The 18,290-nt window shown below is 44.3% G+C and overlaps 1 protein-coding gene across 5 annotated transcripts; it reads left to right on the forward strand.

Annotated features, from left to right (window-relative positions):
• Window positions 1-91: 91 nt before the first annotated feature.
• LOC146299528 (uncharacterized) lies at window positions 92-9,774 on the forward strand. 5 transcript variants are annotated; one of them, XM_084673352.1, is made up of 22 exons: window positions 92-263; window positions 469-512; window positions 645-720; window positions 901-1,100; window positions 1,180-1,263; window positions 2,541-2,591; window positions 2,689-2,704; window positions 2,795-2,895; window positions 3,038-3,205; window positions 3,525-3,581; window positions 4,150-4,359; window positions 4,498-4,665; window positions 5,102-5,156; window positions 5,312-5,402; window positions 5,736-5,877; window positions 6,051-6,155; window positions 6,245-6,335; window positions 6,681-6,855; window positions 7,936-8,010; window positions 8,209-8,311; window positions 9,055-9,152; window positions 9,291-9,774. In XM_084673352.1, the coding sequence occupies exons 1-22, from the start codon at window positions 242-244 to the stop codon at window positions 9,349-9,351; spliced, it is 2,193 nt and encodes a 730-aa protein (XP_084529478.1). In that variant the 5' UTR covers window positions 92-241; the 3' UTR covers window positions 9,352-9,774. The 5 variants fall into 5 exon arrangements, with proteins under 5 accessions (XP_084529478.1, XP_084529475.1, XP_084529476.1 ...); XM_084673349.1 differs by having other exon boundaries at window positions 2,689-2,895; XM_084673350.1 differs by having other exon boundaries at window positions 2,689-2,895; window positions 9,294-9,774.
• The last annotated feature ends 8,516 nt before the right edge of the window (window positions 9,775-18,290 follow it).

The following is an 18,290-nucleotide window of genomic DNA, read 5'->3' on the forward strand; positions in this document are numbered from 1 at the left end:
CTTTTATTGTGAAGTTCTAGTCTTTTGTCTACACTCCACCTGACTCAACACTGCCCATCCCAACCAGTGAGTCGTGTGCGTGTGAGGTCAATAAATTCACAGTAGTCTCACGCTCTATGAATCAGACGGCAAACAGCTGATGTCGAGCTCGAGAAATGAAAGTGAAACTCGGTAGCTAGCTCCATATATATATATCCCTGAAGCCGACCTAACGGGTTGCACTCTATCGCACCACTCAATAATGTCGGGACCATGGGGTCAAGGTAATAATAAAACAATTTTCTGTTATCTTACTAGCTATTAGCTTGCTAGCTATGAGTGTCAACATGTATCTAACACTAGCTTACATATTTACGCCAGCTGGCACTCGTGAAGGCTAACACAACTAGTAGCATTTCGTAATTGTTCATGGCATATGACAGTTTTAAAGTGCGCTACTTTACAAAATAACTTGACTTTTTTCTTCAGCAATTCGTATGCAGCAAGACGCTCGACTGATGCGTACCGTTCAAGTGAGTTCCACCTGGACCATAGACCTGTAACGTAATGTTAATCAATGTTAATTAATGCCTACTGAATTTGCTTGGTGTTGTGCAATAGTTTTTCGGGTCTTTGATAGCTCAATGCTAATTTATCTATTCCAGGAGAACATGGAAGACATAATAACTCGGTTTCCCACCAGACAGAATATTCTTGACTTCTTCCCTCATAGATTGTTTGGTAAGATAATTTTGGTGCTTTTGCTTTGGGACTTTATGAAGACAACTCCCTTTTGAGTCACAACTCATGATTAGATGATAATATTCTATATTGTTAAGGTTCATAAAGTGTTGTGTTTTTTTTGTTGTTACTTTTACTGTAGCAGATGACTAGATTTGACAGCAATTTATCCCTGTACAGGTGGTTTACCCATTGACTATAACCACGATGAATATTTGGATTGCGATTTTGATGATGATGGTGATGATGATGAAGAGGAGTATTACTATGATGTTGACCAAAACACTCACAGTCACAGAGAACAAATAAACAGATTTTCAGGGCACAGTGCTCAAAGTCCTCTAACCCCCCACCCACGTATTAAGCAGTTGACCTCTGAGGTAATCAGAAATATCAAGTTATTTCATCCTGATGGAGATGTGTTGAGTGGATACTTAATTAACATGTACAGTTTTCTAGGAAGCTGAGAAACATGCCAAAGCATTATTGGAAGAAGAGAACAGACGTAAAGAAAAAGCTGAGAAGAAAAGACAAAAAAAATTGGTGCGTATCAAAATAATCAGTGACGGACATCAGGGGTTCTTTTTGTGGGGGTAAATAACAATCATATCAGCTATTGTATTAGGATCAAATATGAACACATACTTTTAATCATTCACATATGTATCATTACTGTGATCACTGCCATTTGCTCGAAGGAAACGGTGTCGAACGTCATCAACAACTTGGGGGCAAATGGGCATGAGGGTCCTGCGTAAAACATTAGGGCCCATCTGAACATTTGTCTTGCTGAAAAGATCCTTCCTAAAAATTGTGATTGACCCCTTTTCGGTGGTTGTTATCTGAAGCCTAGTTACTTGTCTATCAAATCTGTTTTCTGGCTTCTGCACTCTAGAAAGATGTTGTGACTGACACTGTGTGTATGGACTGGTCATTATTGGTCATTATTAATGCAAGATGTGATTTGATTCTGTCTCCAATCAGATGATAGTTTGAGACTAGAGTTTTTCTTCAGAAGGATTTGAGTCAAAAAATAGTCAGATGTCAGAGAAGGTGGGTTGATGGTTTATTCAGCGATGCAGCACGTGGTACAGGAAGACACAAAAAGCACTCATACCCAAGATGCAACCGATCATATAGTCTGACATGAGGAAAATCTCCCGTCCTGCATGATACTTTTTCTCAACATTATTCCCTTAACTCCAAGGTGCGTCACCCTCAATGAGGCCGACAAGGGTGCCCCCCCCCCCCCTTACTTATCTGGGCAAACTTGACCTGCCACTCTTGGTGTTGACTTCCTTCCCATGGGGAACCCAGGGCCTTCCAGTTTGAGCGTTCCCAGATGGTAACCCTTGGCCACTTCCCTCTACACTGTCCTTGGGAGCTATGTTGTTTAATTCTTGGACTCATAACAACCCCCTTCTGAGATATGCGCACACACACCAGTCTCCTATACTGCTGACTCGCCCTGGTCCACCTTCTCTCTCTCCTCTAGCTCCATCCCTGTTTGGTTCCCCTTCTCAACCATGGCCAGACCCCTGTTCCCACATTCCTTGCTAGAGACTAGTTCAGGACATGTTTCTATTGTACAGATATCACAGCCCAAACCTAGGCCTTCTTCCTCACCATTGAATACCCCACATGCCTGCCTACCTGCCCTATTATCAATAAACTACGACAAGACTTAAAAACCCATAACTTTAAAGTGAGTTGCACCATTTCAGAAGAGACAGAATTTGTTTATACAACAGTCAAGGTACATGTACATCATACTTCTTTAAATATTTAAACTAATGCAGATGTTTCTACTCTATTTGCAGCGTCAGAGAGAAAGAAAACGGTTAGAAAAGAAGAAATCTGATCAATTACCTGTAAGTATAATTACAGAACATGCCGTTAGTTATGATGTGTAATTAATTATGGTAAGATATGTGTTTAACAACTAAATACATGTTGTCTGTGTCTCAGGACTCGGTGGAACAAGGTTTGTCCACATCCTCACCTGAAAAGAAAGACAATATAAAAAGTCACGTTTTAAATGAAACAAAAAAATATTTTGTCGGACCTGGTCCAGACTCACCCAAGACAGATGTCACTTTATGTGAGGAGAGACATCTTGGTGAAGATAATGAGGGTGAGAAGAGAGAGGAAGAATTATTGTCCTCAGATCCAGAGGTTGGTGTTGAATGCTTTTACCTTTTCGTTGTTACTTTTGTAGCCTACTTACTTTCAGTGCATGTCAAATACTTCACTACAACACAATTTGAACAGTTACAAAAAAATCTGAAAACCCTTTGTTGTTTTCTGGTTCTTAAAGGAACTTGATATGAATAGCAGTTTCATCTCTACTGCTGCTGCTATTGCTAAGAAGCAGCTGGGTCCAAAAAACAAACCAGAGAGAAAACGGCGAAATAATCCAATTGCTGTTGATCAGGCAGAGGACAACAGGCCCAAGATGAATGGGCAGCAAGTTGATATTGAACAGGTGATCTTGTCAAAACCCACTAATAAAAATGAACCTATTGATCCAGTCTAGACTTTCAGAAAGAATTTGATTGTGTTACTGTAGCTAGTTAACTAACAACTTAGCTATCTCCCTTCTAGATATTCAGTATCTTGGATGTGGGTGAAGTTTTAAATATGGCCATTCACATCTACTGATTGTTTAATATTTCAAACCTAAACTGATATTCACACCATTCCAGAGGAGACAGACAGAACTTTTTGTATACAACAGTCAAGGTTTTAACATAATACTAATTTGAATATTCAAACTAATGCAGATGTTTCTATTTAATTTGCAGTGTGACAGAGACAGAAAACGGTTAGAAAAGGAGAATGCGGATAAGGATAAATTACGTGTAAGTGTAATGACAGAACATGCAGTTTGTGATGCGCAATGAATTAAATTTCAGGGCTGCCAACCTTTGCGCATTGGCCGTGAGACACACGCATTTGATTGGTCTCACACGCCACTCCCACCCCCGATTTCTCACGCTTAAGTGTCAACCCGGTTGGTCAAAAGCCTGCACGATGAGTTTATAGATATACCTGTTGAGCCACTAGTGATCGACTAGTTATATGCTTTCAGACCTGAGGGGGTTCTGTCTGGAATTATTTGTAATTTTCTCACATTTTGCGATGCTTCAATCACAAGCCATAACAGGCTCATTTCCCCCGCTTCAGGTATGTATGCTGTCAGTATTTATGCACTAGGCCTATATTTATTGAGTATATGCTTGAGTATTTATGCTCTTAAACTTGAAATAACGTTTGCTTATTCCTAGCCCAAAAAGTGCTTTGTACACGGTTTGATCCAACCAAATCGCACACCAAGGTTTTTTGAAAAGTTGGCAGCCCTGTGAATTATTGTAAGGTGTCTTTTTGTGTTTAACAACTAGCGTTAAATACATTTTGTATTTAATACAGAAATACGCAGTGGAACAAGATCCGTCCACATACTCACCTAAAAAGAAAGAAAATAAAAAAAATCACGTTTTAAATGAAACAAAAGAATATTTTGTCGGATCTGGTCGGGACTCACCCAAGACCGATTTAACTGTACGTGAGGAGAGACATATTGGTGAAGATAATGAGGGTGAGAAGAGAGAGGAAGAATTATTGTCCTCGGAACCAGAGGTTGGTGTTGAACGCTTTGACTTTTTCTTCGGTACTTTCGTGCTTACCTAGGTTCAGTCGCCTAGCTCCATGTACTTCACTACCACAACATTTTAACTGAAAGTTCTGAAACCATTCGTTGTTTTCTGGTTCTTAAAGGAACTTGATATGAATAGCAGTTTCATCTCTACTGCTGCTGTTATTGCTAAGAAGCAGCTGGGTCCAAAAAACAAACTAGAGAGAAAATGGCAAAATAATCCAATTGCTGTTGATCAGGCAGAGGACAACAGGCCCAAGATGAATGGGCAGCAAGTTGATATTGAACAGGTGATCTTGTCAAAACCCACTAATAAAAATGTAGTTAGTAATCCAGTCTAGATTTTCAGAAAGATTTTGACTGATCTGTTAATCCAGCAAAAATTGACGTACAGATCCATTCTAGGCATTCAGAAGGATTTTGTTTCACGTGTGTAGCAGCCTAACCCCATCCAGTAGTGTATGTGTGTATTTGATACACTTAAGCTTGTTAGCTTTTTAGCTCGTTGTTGACTTCAGACAGTAATTTAACTTGATAATTGACGATGGCCGACGATTGGCACTGCAACAAATAGCCTACCTGTGCTCCTATCTCGAGCTAGTTAGTGTGGTACACGATTGAATTCGTGGTGATTTCAAGGTGCCAACGTTAGTTTAGCATTATAATCTTACTTGTTAAATGTGACGTGTGGCCTGATCCTTCATGGCTTGTTATTGATTATTTTAGGAAAAGGTGAAGGAGGTTGAAGTTGATTTTATTCAGAGAAGCATCGATCTTGCCAGTAAGTTCCAGTCTGAGTAATGTTGAGTAGCAGATTCCAAGAAGGAGAATCATGATGGCTGATACTTTTTAAATTCCAACGATTGAAGTTATATTAAATGAGCTGAAATCCCCCCCTTCCCCACCCCCTCAATCTTCTCCACAAACCCACTTCAGATACTGGAAATCAGTTTGCTGCCTGTGGACAACTTGATGTGGCTGTGCAATATTTCACCAGTGCAATAAAATATAACCCTACAGAGTACAAGTAAGTACAAACATTTCACTGTCTTATAATTAAGCCTTGAACATTGTGAATAGTTGAGATGTTTATAGTGGCACTGTGCCTGGTATCTCAGGTGTAGTTACCTGGCTCTGCGCCTGGTAGCTGAGATGTCACTTTGCGCTGTGCCTGGTAAATACAGACCTTTCCTTGACTGACCACACGAATACTGCTATGACTACGTACTGCTGCCGACGTTTTTCAACTCTACTTTTTGTAGGCACTATTTGCTCTGGGTAAAAGCGTCGGTTAAATGAATCAAATGTATCATTTGAATAGTAATGGCGTTAGTGACTGGTGTATGTGACTCCACCTCAGGTTGTTTGGAAACCGATCGTTTTGTTATGAGAGGCTGCAGCAGTATGATCTGGCGCTCGTCGACGCTGACCTGTCCCTGGGCATGAACCCCGGCTGGATTAAAGGCCTGTTCAGGAAGGGGAAGGCCCTGTGCGGGCTGCAGGTACTTCCTTTCCCTCTTGTGTGGGTACCGAAGATCCCAATCAGTCGGTGTTTCACTCTGCTCCACCTGTCTGGGTAGAGGGGGTTGGGGGCACCCACCCTTTAAACCAACCCTGTCTTCCCCTAGTCCAGCTTGAACCCTAAACCTCCCCCCCCCCCCCCCCCCCCTCCCAGAGGTATTACGAGGCAGCGTTGACCTATCAGGAGGTTCTGCAGCAGGACAGCTCTTCTGTGGATGCCTCCCAGGAGCTGAGGAAAGTCCATATCCTGCAACTCATGGTAGGGGTAGTGTCATAACATGACACAACGAGCATGCTACATCAGTAGTGGCGTTTGTTTACTAGGTTTTTGTGTATGTGTCCTTCCAGGAAATGGGATTTACACATGAGAAAAGTATAGAAGCGCTGAAGGCCCACAGCAGCTTTGAGGAAGCTGTGAATGCACTCTCAGGGATCGAAGGTAAACAGACTGACACACTCTTCTTGTTGTGTACCAGTAGCTGGGCAACGTCCCCTCAGGGACCAGTACATTCCGTCTAATCCAATCTAATATGACCAAGTAGGAACCCTTCAACTGGGTAGTGCGACATTTGGGTAGTGCAACATTTTCTTAATCCAAACCTTGTGTTTATGTACACATCCATCAAAGCAACCAGCTTTAGAAGATGGTGATGGTGATGATGGATGTGGGAACTTGTCCTATCACACTACCCCTCCCACACACACACATCAGAAGTGCCCCCCCTCCCCTCAATCTCATGCTTGGTAACAGCTCTTCTTCTCTACCCCCCCCCCCCTGCCCTAGGTGAACCAGACAGTGGCGACCCCTCTGAGCGGACAGCAGACAAGGAGGAGGAGGAGGAGTGGGTGGTCACCCAGCGGAGGGCCCATGCCAGGAACACGCCCAGAGCCTCGGCCTCATCCCCGGCCCCGGCCTCAGCCGGGCGGAGACCCACCAAACCAGCCAGTGCTGCCACATTGTAAGGCTCCAAACACTGCTCGCTAGCGTCATGAGACAGGAAGTGGTTTGCACCAGACAGGAAACAGTTTGATGCAATGCTATATGGGTAGAAGAGGTCATCAGCTTTGATCATTCTATTCATTTTAGCAGATGCTTTTATCCCAAGTGAAATACGAATGGTGCACATCGAAATAACATCACAAAATGATGATCAGAAGCGCATTGTTCTAACAGAATTTCAGCGTTTAGTTAGGGCCAGGGTACAGTCTGCATTTATCAGGCACAGTGTAAAGTAACCACATCTCTGCTACCAGATATATTGCAACAATATATCTTGTGAGCTATTAGCTGGGCTCTAGATGTGGGTTACTCAAATGATCACCAAGGACCCAGGCGTAGGGGAGGGATCCAGGCGCTTTATATCCAGAGTGAGCAGGATTCAGGCAAACAACGGTTTTATGAAGGATCAAAAACAAATCCTCAACTGGGTTTCAACAAAAGTCACTTCAACCAGCCCTCTCTAACCCGTCTCCTCACTAGAACAAATGGTTTCTTTTTTAAAGGGCTATACCATTAATTAGTCCGTAAAATAAACCAATAACAGAAGACATTTAGTCATTTAGCAGACACTATTATCCAGAGCGAATTACAGTAAGTACAGGGACATTCTCCCCGAGGCAAGTAGGGTGAAGTGCCTTGGCCAAGGAATCAAACTTCAATAGCCCGACTCCCTAACCGCTCAGCCATCTGACTCCCTGACCTTCCCATAATTGATTAACAGCACACAAACACTGTCCAATGACATGAACCAACCCATCCCTCAGCCTACCAACGGCTGGGCTACCCAGCTGTACCTTGTCAAGGTGGCTGATGGAACTACTTAATGGTCCTCTGATTGATGGTGAGAGGTGGCTCCCTCTGCATGTGAAAGTGTCGCCACACCTGTGACGGCACCCTCCTGTGGTCAGAGCCGGGGCTACGTCACAATCTATAATACAATATTACACAGGACTGATAGAAAAACATAATCTCAAATGCAACATCGTGCGTCATGTCTCCTGGCTGCTGTGCCAATAAGCTGCCATTTATCTCAACACAGAGAGTTGTTTCCTGTCTGGGTGGGGTCCGTGGTATCGACCATCACTGAAGAGAGGTTGCACAGACTGTTCAGCAGGTGAGATCATATCCATGACGGCACAGCAACAAAGCCTCAGGATGTGAACGGTTACATGGTCATGTGATCAAACGGATTTTAGAGAGACCTGGAACTGACAACTACGTTTCTTTCATGCTCTGGTCACTTTCTCTCCCATTTCTTTCCCCCTCCTCCCCCCTGTGTCTCTGCCTCCCCCCTCCTCTCTCCCTCCCTCAGGGCTGGGGAAGTGTTTAGCATCAAGATGATGCCACAGGTCCAGTGTGCGTTTGTCCACTACACCAACAAGCAGGACTGTAAAACAGCTATTCAGCTGCTGCATGTGAGTCTGTGTTCTCCATTACAGCTGGTCATGCCAGCATCAAACAGGCAGTCAATCAAATGCTCTACAGGAGAGCTAAACCCATCCCATCTTTCCACATTGTTGGCCCCCCTTTGTGTATCATGTTATGGTCTTTAGTTAATGCTACTTAAGCAAATAGGATCTGCTGGTTCCACCATTTAAATAAGGATGGGTTATAGCTAGAGCCTGTCTGATTTATCGTCGGGGCGATATTATCGGCCGATATTAGGCATTTTCCAAACTATCTGTATCGGCATTTATAATGGCTGATAAATGAATATAAAAAACACCCATCACCCATTTTATGAGTTTGCCTTGCATAGTTTGTCCAGCAGAGGGCCCTCTACAACGTCCCGTTGGCATCACTCGTGTTCAGAATGCCACAACCAGCTGATCCAGCCAGTTGGGCAAAGTGTTAGGGAAATCGTTTTGTTTTTTTACGCGTTTCTGGATTATTTTTATTTTGTGTATTTCTTTAAATATATATCTGATTCTTAAATCACAAAATATATCGATATCAGCCTTAAAAATCCTTTATTGGTCGGGCTCTAGTAATAGCTCAGTGGTAGTGCATGTGACTGCAGCTACTTCAAGTTATTGAATTGACTTTATGAATTCTGAAGGAAACAAGGATTTGGTAATGCTACGCTATGGTTAAAGTTAGCGGCTAACGGTAGCAGCCCGTGTCATGCATCCTGGCTTCTGTGTTCTCTGGTCTTCAGGGTTTCCTAGTAGAGGGAGTGTCTCTGGCTGTGCGTCACCCAAACAAGAGCCACCCAAATCTGGGTGTGTCCAGAAATGCGGCCACAGACCCCAATATGTGAGTATGACCAACCCTATCCCCGACCCCCCCCCCCCCCCCCCCCCTCCAGCACCCTCACCCTACTCCAACACTCAAACTCCAATGCTAAAACGATCTCTCCTCCCCCTCTCCCATCATCACCTTCCTCTGGAGAAGCAGGGCTTGCACCAGGAGGAGCAGTTCCCCCCTCGTCATCCCAAACAACAGGGCCAAGTAGAGTGCCAACGACACTTACTACAAACATTTGCAAATCTCAGTTTGGGCAATTTGTTGTTTATATTTAATTGTTTTAAATGCCTATTGTTTTTATGTTGGGCTGTGACTGCTGTGTCTTTGCTACTCAATACTTATGTTGCCTCTTACTGGCTCAGTAGTTTTACATTGTCTGTTTTGGGTTTTTACTATTGGGTCCGTCTGTTTTTGAAATGTTAAAGTTAATAGTAATTGTTTCAAATAAGCCAGGGAGCTGTACTAATAAGTCACCACTAGGTGGCGTCGTTAACAGCTGAGACCCCAACGCTGGGATATGTTGACCTGTTGCCTTCCTCTACTTGCTCGGGTGTATTTGTGGCCCTCCAATCTTCATCTGTGATTTCCACAAACACTGTTCAAGATGATTAAACAGATTAAGCTGTTAAAATCTTTGTCTTATCAAGAGTAATCTTTGACGCTCACAGCTACTGTATATGCGTGCATTGCATGCATGGAATTTTTAAACTATAGACTTTGTTAATGCTTACAATGCTCTCTTTTGGTCTGATCCTTGACTGATGAAATGTTGGGAGTGCAAATGACCAAATCCTTTACAAAGCTGAGCAATGACTTTAAAAAGAGGGAAAGAGATTGTTTTAGTTGTGTGAAGTGCTTTGTCTTAATCTTGGTGTATGTTAAGAATGTCTATGCTTCTAGTCTTTAATTGGCAGATGGCATAACCCACAAAGCTCCTTTGATCTTTGAGAGCATAAAAGGACTGTAACACAAATAACATGAACTGTGTTTGAACCTGGAGACTGTGACTAGTGGGGGTCTGGGGTTAGTACATTACATGTCGGAGCAAGAAAAAAAATTGTCCAATTTAATCTCATTGCTGCTCTTGGCTTTTCCAGTCAGTAAACCCATTCAAATGTAGATTTGACTGATAGGAGGTGAAAGTTCAGAAGCTGGGGGAGAGCCTACCTCCTTTGGCTCCACCTAAACCTTTCCTGCTTCACAAAACAAACACCAGCTGAGATTAGTGAAGCCTTGTTAAAAACCTGCCAAGGGTTTACAGATACTTTATTTTTTTATTTTTTTCACCCGCCCACTAAGAGCAGCATAGCTTTTTGTTCCATTACAAACTGTCCATCATGCTCAACCATTCTTACATTATCAGCCTGGTAGGCCGAAAATCCATCAGGTATAACATTGTTACTGTGCTACTTTGAATATTCAGAATAGGTTGTTAAGGGACAGCTGTGTCAAAACAATTATCATGTGTAGCTTCTTAAATACAGTAAGCCGTGTAAATTCAAGTAAGATGACTGAAGATCATGTTTAACTTGGATGTTTTAGAGCCATATTTTACCTAACAACAGCGGTGTAAAAGGCATATTTTTAGCTATTGCACTATTTCCTTAAAATACATGCCTTATTTTAACAGATGCAACTAAACTTCGACATTTGTCACAATGAGAGATTGACCCTATCTTTGAAACAGGACGGGGACCCTCTTAATGAGCAGGAATAAAACAAACCCAATTAGCAATTTGATTACTTGCTTTCCTTCGCCCCATTTGCATAATCTACATAAGTCAATTTGCATAGAAAAGATGAATGTGTGCTGTCGCCGGGCGCATGCAGGCTTGTGCATATTTGAGTTCTTTGTTGTATAATTCACAACAAAGAGAAGGGAGGGGTAGTGACATTGTCTTTGTCGCGCCCCTTGACTAATGAAAGGTTAAAAGTTGACTCTCAGATGTGTTTCACGTGGACAGCAGGAGTACAGACTGACAGCATGCAGGCAGGAGCAGCACACTGCAGGAGTACAGACTGACAGCATGCAGGAGCAGCACACTGCAGGAGTACAGACTGACAGCAGGCAGGAGCAGCACACTGCAGGAGTACAGACTGACAGCATGCAGGCAGGAGCAGCACACTGCAGGAGTACAGACTGACAGCATGCAGGCAGGAGCAGCACACTGCAGGAGTACAGACTGACAGCATGCAGGAAGGAGCAGCACACTGCAGGAGTACAGACTGACAGGGACACCGTGGGTCCAAGACAGTAAACTAAAGACATGGGATTTTAATTTAGCAGACGCTCTTATCCAGAGCGACTTACAGTAAGTACAGGGACATTCCCCCAAGGCAAGTGGGGTGAAGTGCCTTGCCCAAGGACACAACGTAATTTGCCACGGCCGGGAATCAAACTGGCGACCTTCAGATTACTAGCCCGATTTCCTTACCGCTCAGCCAACTGGAAGCACAATTTTGGAAGCACTGATGTTGAGCTGTAATTATCTGATCTTGCTGGATAATATGCTATCCTCATGCAGTACCTCCTTAAACACCACATAATCTAATTCTCATCAAGACACCAATACCAGGGTCGTGCCTACATGTAAGGTGACTGAGGCACATGTTATTTATTTAAATATTCCCCTGTTCCAAATATAAAGATATTCCAGAGCCATGATTTAGGTCTGTAGTTGGACCTCACTAAAACTCTGATGCTGGTCACAGGCCTGACTCGCACTCAGGTTGTAGACTGTGTTGTCCTTGGGAACATTAGATGATATAATAAAGTTAAATGTGGCTTTGATAGTACAGAGAAGCAAGCTGGGTGTGTTGGCCTGAAGTCATCACTCAAGGCTTAGTCATCAGGTTGAAGTTCGCTCAGCTATCGACTAGTGTTACCACAGGCGACACAGGCTACATCCATGCAGACAAAGAGCCACTGCAGCCAGTAAATCCTCTCATTGTTGCCCTGAGGACTTCCACTTCCAATAACTGATGCTCATTTCCACATTTCACAAACCTTGTAATCCACGAGTCCCTCCGAAAATTCCAACCGGATCTTTATCTGACAGTTTTTCCACGTTTTGTGAGCAATTTTTTTTTTAAATAGCGGTGGAGTCCCAGACTACACCGAGGGAAATGTCACCATCAATCTTCAAGGCGATCCGTTGGTGGGTGATCTACAACAGGAGACAGAGCTGATAACCGGAATCCTCCAGGCGGTGTTATTCTGCTTCCTGTTGGAATGAAACCAGCTTCCTTTCACACAAATCCTAACATCAGACCTCTCACCGAAAGCCTGTCAGTTTAGCTACTCTCAAACATACAACTACTGGGATAACAAATTGTAATGTATTCGTTTTAGCAGACACTTTTATCCCAAGTGACGGACAGGAGGGATTTGAATATGCAACCTCTTGCTCTACCACCAAGCTATCCTTATCCCCTTGCATGCTTTATAGGGATAAGCGTCACCACCTACAAAAACAGCGAGACAATGAAAATGGAAACAGATCTCTACATTGAAGGTGTTTTGATCGCCACTGTGGTGCAGGCTGTTCTTGTTTCAGCGCGCGCTTGTTCAGAAGCTGTTAGGGGAGTTGGTTGAGACATGATGATGGTTGTACTGTGGTTGAGATGTGGTAACTCTACCCTGTGCCTGCTCAATACAGATTGTCTCTTGGCTCTGACCACTGAATACGGTTGGAACTGTGCACCTCTGATCCTTAACTTTCTGCTGTACTTCCTATCTGTGCCGTTGGTACGTCGCTTGGGAGGAAGGTGTCTGCTCAATGAACAAAATGTAAGTGTCGGATGGACGTTAAACGCGTACATCTCGGAAGATGTAGGCTTTTGTTCGGTTTCCTGAGGGAGCCCCATTCATCCTTGCTGGGTCCACAGAGACAGCCCAGGCCCTGATCAGGTACTTACAGATGGTCATCATTCAGATGTTGCTGGGCCTGGCTTCCTGTTTACTTCTGCCTTACTGTGCACAGCGAGTTACCTTAAAAGGATTCATATCATGTAAATGTGGTGTCCCTTTAGTTTCTCCCGTCTTCCAGCCAGGCTCCCTCCGTCCCTCAGAGCAGTCCGACCCTGGCCCCGTCTGCTCATGGTCATCAGAGCTAACTGTACACCTGCCACCACTAATGATGATTCATACCTGGGTTCAGACTGGAGTACTTCCATGTCCAACAAGCAGACAGGCTCCATCTGTATCAGGTTGTTGAAGCCTGAGGACGTTAATGAGGGGTTAGGGCGATGAAGGCTTAGGGTGAAGAGGGGTTAGGGCCATGAGGGGTTAGGGCCATGAGGTTAGGGTTAGAGCTGGGGAGAGGGCTGGGCAGAGGCTGGGGAGGAGAGAGAGAGGAGAGGAGTGAGTGAGAGAAGGGGAGTGAGGTGAGAGGGGTCTCTGCCCCAGCCAGCATAAAGGTGAGATATGGATGAGAAAGGGATGTGGACGGTATGAGGATGAGATTAGGGTGGGATGAGGATGAGATTAGGGTGGGATGAGGATGAGATTAGGGTGGGATGAGGATGAGATTAGGGTGGGATGAGGATGAGATTAGGGTGGGATGAGGATGAGATTAGGGTGAGATGAGGATGAGATTAGGGTGGGATGAGGATGAGATTAGGGTGGGATGAGGATATGTGGGTTCTGGCAGACGGCAGAGAAGGGAGGTCAGAGGATAAGGTGCTGGACAGAGATGAAAGGTTTGGAATGTAAAATGTGGTGTTTCCCACCCTTGTGTGTGTGTATGAGTGACTGACTGTGTGTGTGTGCACAACTGTGACTGAACACAACAGTGTGAGAGGTCGGGAGGAAGAATGTCCTAACCAAATCCCGATCCAGTAACACAGAGACCTGACATCTGAAACATCAAGAAAAACAAAAACTCGGGGAGAGATTTTCAGCTCTGTTGCTGTTTTGTTCTGATAATGAACCTCACATTTTACACCTGGCAGCTTGTATCTCAGACCCTGCCTGCTCCAGACCCTGCCTGCTACAGGACTGAGAACCAACGTGCCCAAAACCCAAATCAGCACACACCTGCCTCTTTGTTTGTCAGCCCTGAGGAAGCTCAGGGGGATTCTGCCCAGGTGGTACTTTTCTGATGTTCTGAAGCAAAAAAAGACTAATTTTGAAAATGGGTGTGGGAAGAGAGAGAGCGAAAGAGAGAGAAAGTGAGTGAGAGAGAGCAATTTATTCTTTCCACCCCGGTGAAAGGCTGTCTTTGTTGAGCTCTCAGGACTGGCCCCGCCCCTCCCTCCGCCTCCTTCCCAGAGCACCGTGGAGTTTTTCATTAAACGGTATCAGAAATGTGACTGGCTCTATTGACGGACAGAGCTGGGTCCTACTGGGCTAGGCCGGGGGCAGGAGAGTCGTCCTGGATAGAGAACAACAGGAAACTGGGTTGAAGGTGAGGGACCAGGACTACACTGAGCAGAGAGACAGAGAGATAGAAAAAGGAAGAGGGAGAGACAAAGAGATAGAGATGGAAAGGTAGGGATGAAGTGAAAGGTAGAAGACAACTGAATTTTGTCTGGCCTGGTAAACTGCTCAAAGAGCAATTTGTCTAATCCCTGGCGACTTCCCGAATATTTGTTTTAGAAGTGACCTAAATCCTTCAGAGGTTTACTTATCCATAGAAGTGCATAAACCATGCAGCTTTTTTGTTCAGGAGCAATCAATTATCACCAGAGTCTCCAGACAAAGGCAGTCACCAACCAGGAGGAAACACCAACAACGTTTTCCGCAACACTAATTTAATCCACTGGCGTTAATACCTGACACAGAGTGGACAAAGGATGACTGGGGACGTTGGCACAAAGAAACTCTAAACTCTGAAGATTAAGTGAAAGAGAACGAGGAGCCATTGTGTGACGGCCCTCTTATCTGCTTTGATGTGGCCAGGACCTGCCAGTTACCCCACAGCTACCCACCACCTCCCTTCATCTGCCTGTCATCTGGGCGGGGGCTATTACTGCCAGAGAAAGAGAGGGGGGGGAGGGAGAGAGAGGGGGAGAGTTGTAAAGGGAGGGGGGAGTGAGAGGAAAAGGGAGCCAGGGAGACAGAGAGGGAGTAGAGAGAGAGAGAGACAGAGGGAGGGAGGGTTGGAAAGGGAGGCAAGTAGAGAGAAAGAAAGAGAGGGGAGAGAGAGGGAGATATAGAAAAGAGATGGAAAGGCGGGCAAGGTAGGAGAGAGATAAAGGGAGGGAGAAAGATGGAAAGGGAGATTGAGTCTTGACAGAAGTCAATGTATCCTAAATTGGTGCATGTTATAAGACAACAGACATGTTTGGTAATCTGAGTGCATGATTATTCCAAAAGAACTGAGATATAAAGCTCGGCATTAGCATGGAGACAATGAGAAAACCTAAGTGCTTGATGAATATTCCACTGCCTACTCCTCACAGTGAGCATCCCATGATAGCTATCTGAGCAGATTCACTGCACTCAGCACTTCCTTGAACAGTGATCAATTAAGACAGTGGAACAAAACAACATTCACCAAGTTGAACTGTATTTAGGTCTTTTGGTTCACACACAATGACTTCTGTGAATGCAGAATGTCATCTGAATTCTGTGTTCCCAGATTTGGTTGGGGCCCGGTCACAACTCCTCAGCTCCCTGATGCTGTGGGACCTGTGGGAGTGGGATAACCCAGCCTGTAACACTGACCTCTCCACCTCAGCACCAGCACCAGGGACTCCCCTGGGTCTCTCCTACCCAGAACACTGCACCGGGGCCAGGGAGAGACCCGGGGAAGAGAGGCGCGATTTGCATTATGTAATTTCATGCATTATTCAGACCTGAGGAGAATCATTTCACCACAGCTCCTTTGAGAACGCTGAGTGGAAAGCAGATAACTGCCAGTGACAGGACTGCCTCATGAAATGCAGACAGGCTTAAACACCCCACCGTCAGATACACCCTGCAGCACAAAGGGAAAGGCACATTTTCTGTGATAGTTTATTACTATCTCGTGAAAGGAAGCCACGGAGAGAAAGACAGCGAGAGGAAGGGAAGAAGAAGGGAGAGAAAGAGAGCGAGAAAGAGGCACTGAAAGATGGGAGGGAGGAGGATGAAAGATAGAGAGACCAAGAGAAATTGAGTGTAAGAGAGAGAGAGAGAGAGAGAGAGAGAGAGAGAGAGAGAGAGAGAGAGAGAGAGAGAGAGAGAGGGAATTATTTGTGAGTACAGATAATACAACTCTCCCTATGTATGGTGTCTCTTTCTAAGGACTTCTGATGACTGAAATACACCTCCACCTACAGCAGATTATGCCGTTATCCAGTTCTCACCAGGTTATTATGGGATGAAAGGCTCAGAGCCAGCCTCAGCTGGAGCAGATGCTGTTGTGGAGGTAACTTTTTTCCCCTAAAAACAAAAACTGTAGTCATTATCTGAAATTTTCATACTTTTCACAGCAGCTGAACACATTCTCTAATCAGACAACAAAGTAGCACAATGTGAAACATAGCACTGTAGTTATGTGACCCTTTAGTCAGCTTCCGCTAACTTCACAATTAGGTTACAGACTAACACCTTCATACGAGTGCATGGAAATATGCATTCATGTACGAAGTGAAGACGTATTAGATTGTGCTTAATTGATGTGGAAGTACCAAGTCAATGAGGTGAATAGTTCAGGACAAAATCAACGTATTTTCTTTCACATATGTAAGGTGCAGGTGTCTGATATACTCAAGTTGAGTACCACAGAAGAATGGACAATGAATTCAGGAAATTAAGGGAGTTAAATAGTATCACAATATGGGAGGATACAAGACGATTAGCATAACCTTCGCAAGCACAGAAAAAGGACACTGCATGCTAGATAGCTTTTGTTGAGGTCTTTAGATAGGGCTCCCAGAAAATTGCCTGGACGCTTCTTCTATTTTCCTCCTTCAAAGTTGCATGATATTATACACGTTTGTAATATTGTGACCTCTGACCTACACTAGTGTCACAGGTCTTTCCTAGTCACACCTTACAAATAACTAACTTATGGCTATGCAGGCATAAGAAAACAGCATAATGAAAGTTTATCAATAATTCAAGAAACATTATTAATAGATGGGCATATTTCTCTCCTGGACATAACCATGAGTTATGTGCTCATGAGCCTAATATAGCAAGTTATAGATCAAACATTGTTTATCATATTCAGAACATTTCAAACCATTTAAAAGTAATAAAGTAATCATTATCTTTAATTATTGTTAACTGATCTGCGGTTACTGACAGACCTCTTCAGAAGTCACACTGCAAACAAGCTCATAGACAGAGGGAGCATAGACAGGGCAATCGGTGCAGTTCAGCTACCCCGACAACACGTTAGTGACGGTATCAGAGCTTGCAGGAGAGAGGCGTTGTGGTGTTATTGTGCACTGAACATCCGAACGGCACATTAAACACTTGTCTTCACAGACCTGCACGGACACGCGCCTCCAGGAAAAACGTTTTTTTCCTTCTTATCACAGACAATGAAGTGTATTTCATTAGTACCTATAATAGTGGTTGCATCTCATTACCATAGATAAGTATGGATATTTAGATGAGGGATGGGGTTCTATTGGAGCCATGGTTGGTATCCATGGTAACCCAACCTTGGCAAACAAAAGAGTCGGTTGGATATAGAGAATGGTTAGGGAGGGGTGAAGAGAGAGAGGGGGGAAGAGGGGAGAGAGAGATGGAGATAGAAGCAGGCAGAGAGAGAGAGAGAGAGAGAGAGAGAGAGAGAGAGAGAGAGAGAGAGAGAGAGAGAGAGAGAGAGAGAGAGAGAGAGAGAGAGAGAGAGAGAGAGAGAGAGAGAGAGAGAGGGAGGGTTGGGTAACACCCCAGTGCCAGAGAGTGTCCCAAACCCAGCCTTACAGCAGGAACCACAGAGAGCTGTGCTCCGTGTCCTCCTAAGGAGAAGAGCTCAGGTGACCAAGCACTTCATCTCCTGGTTTTGTTCTCAACAAAAAAATGTTTGTCTCTCTGTAGAATTCCCTGAATAATCTGCTAGCACCGGCCCAGGCCTATGATAAACCTAATCACCCAAATGTGGAAATCAATGTGCAAAGCAGCAAATCTGTCAGCCATGTTCCACCCCTCATGAATTCTACTCGTCTCCCAGTGGCTTTCCCCAGCTGTCAATCACACTACACTTT

Source organism: Hypomesus nipponensis, chromosome 3, assembly GCF_054491055.1.
Source record: "Hypomesus nipponensis isolate SF chromosome 3, ASM5449105v1, whole genome shotgun sequence".
In the NCBI taxonomy this organism is placed as follows: Eukaryota; Metazoa; Chordata; class Actinopteri; order Osmeriformes; family Osmeridae; genus Hypomesus; species Hypomesus nipponensis.

What these genes read in the sequence shown, in the direction of transcription:
- LOC146299528 (XM_084673349.1), top strand. Translation starts at nt 242, where the DNA reads ATGTCGGGACCATGGGGTCAAG. An exon ending in GAGAAGCATCGATCTTGCCA is followed by an intron (nt 5,157 to 5,311) that starts GTAAGTTCCAGT and finishes AACCCACTTCAG; the next exon opens with ATACTGGAAATCAGTTTGCT. An exon ending in TGCACTCTCAGGGATCGAAG is followed by an intron (nt 6,336 to 6,680) that starts GTAAACAGACTG and finishes CCCCTGCCCTAG; the next exon opens with GTGAACCAGACAGTGGCGAC.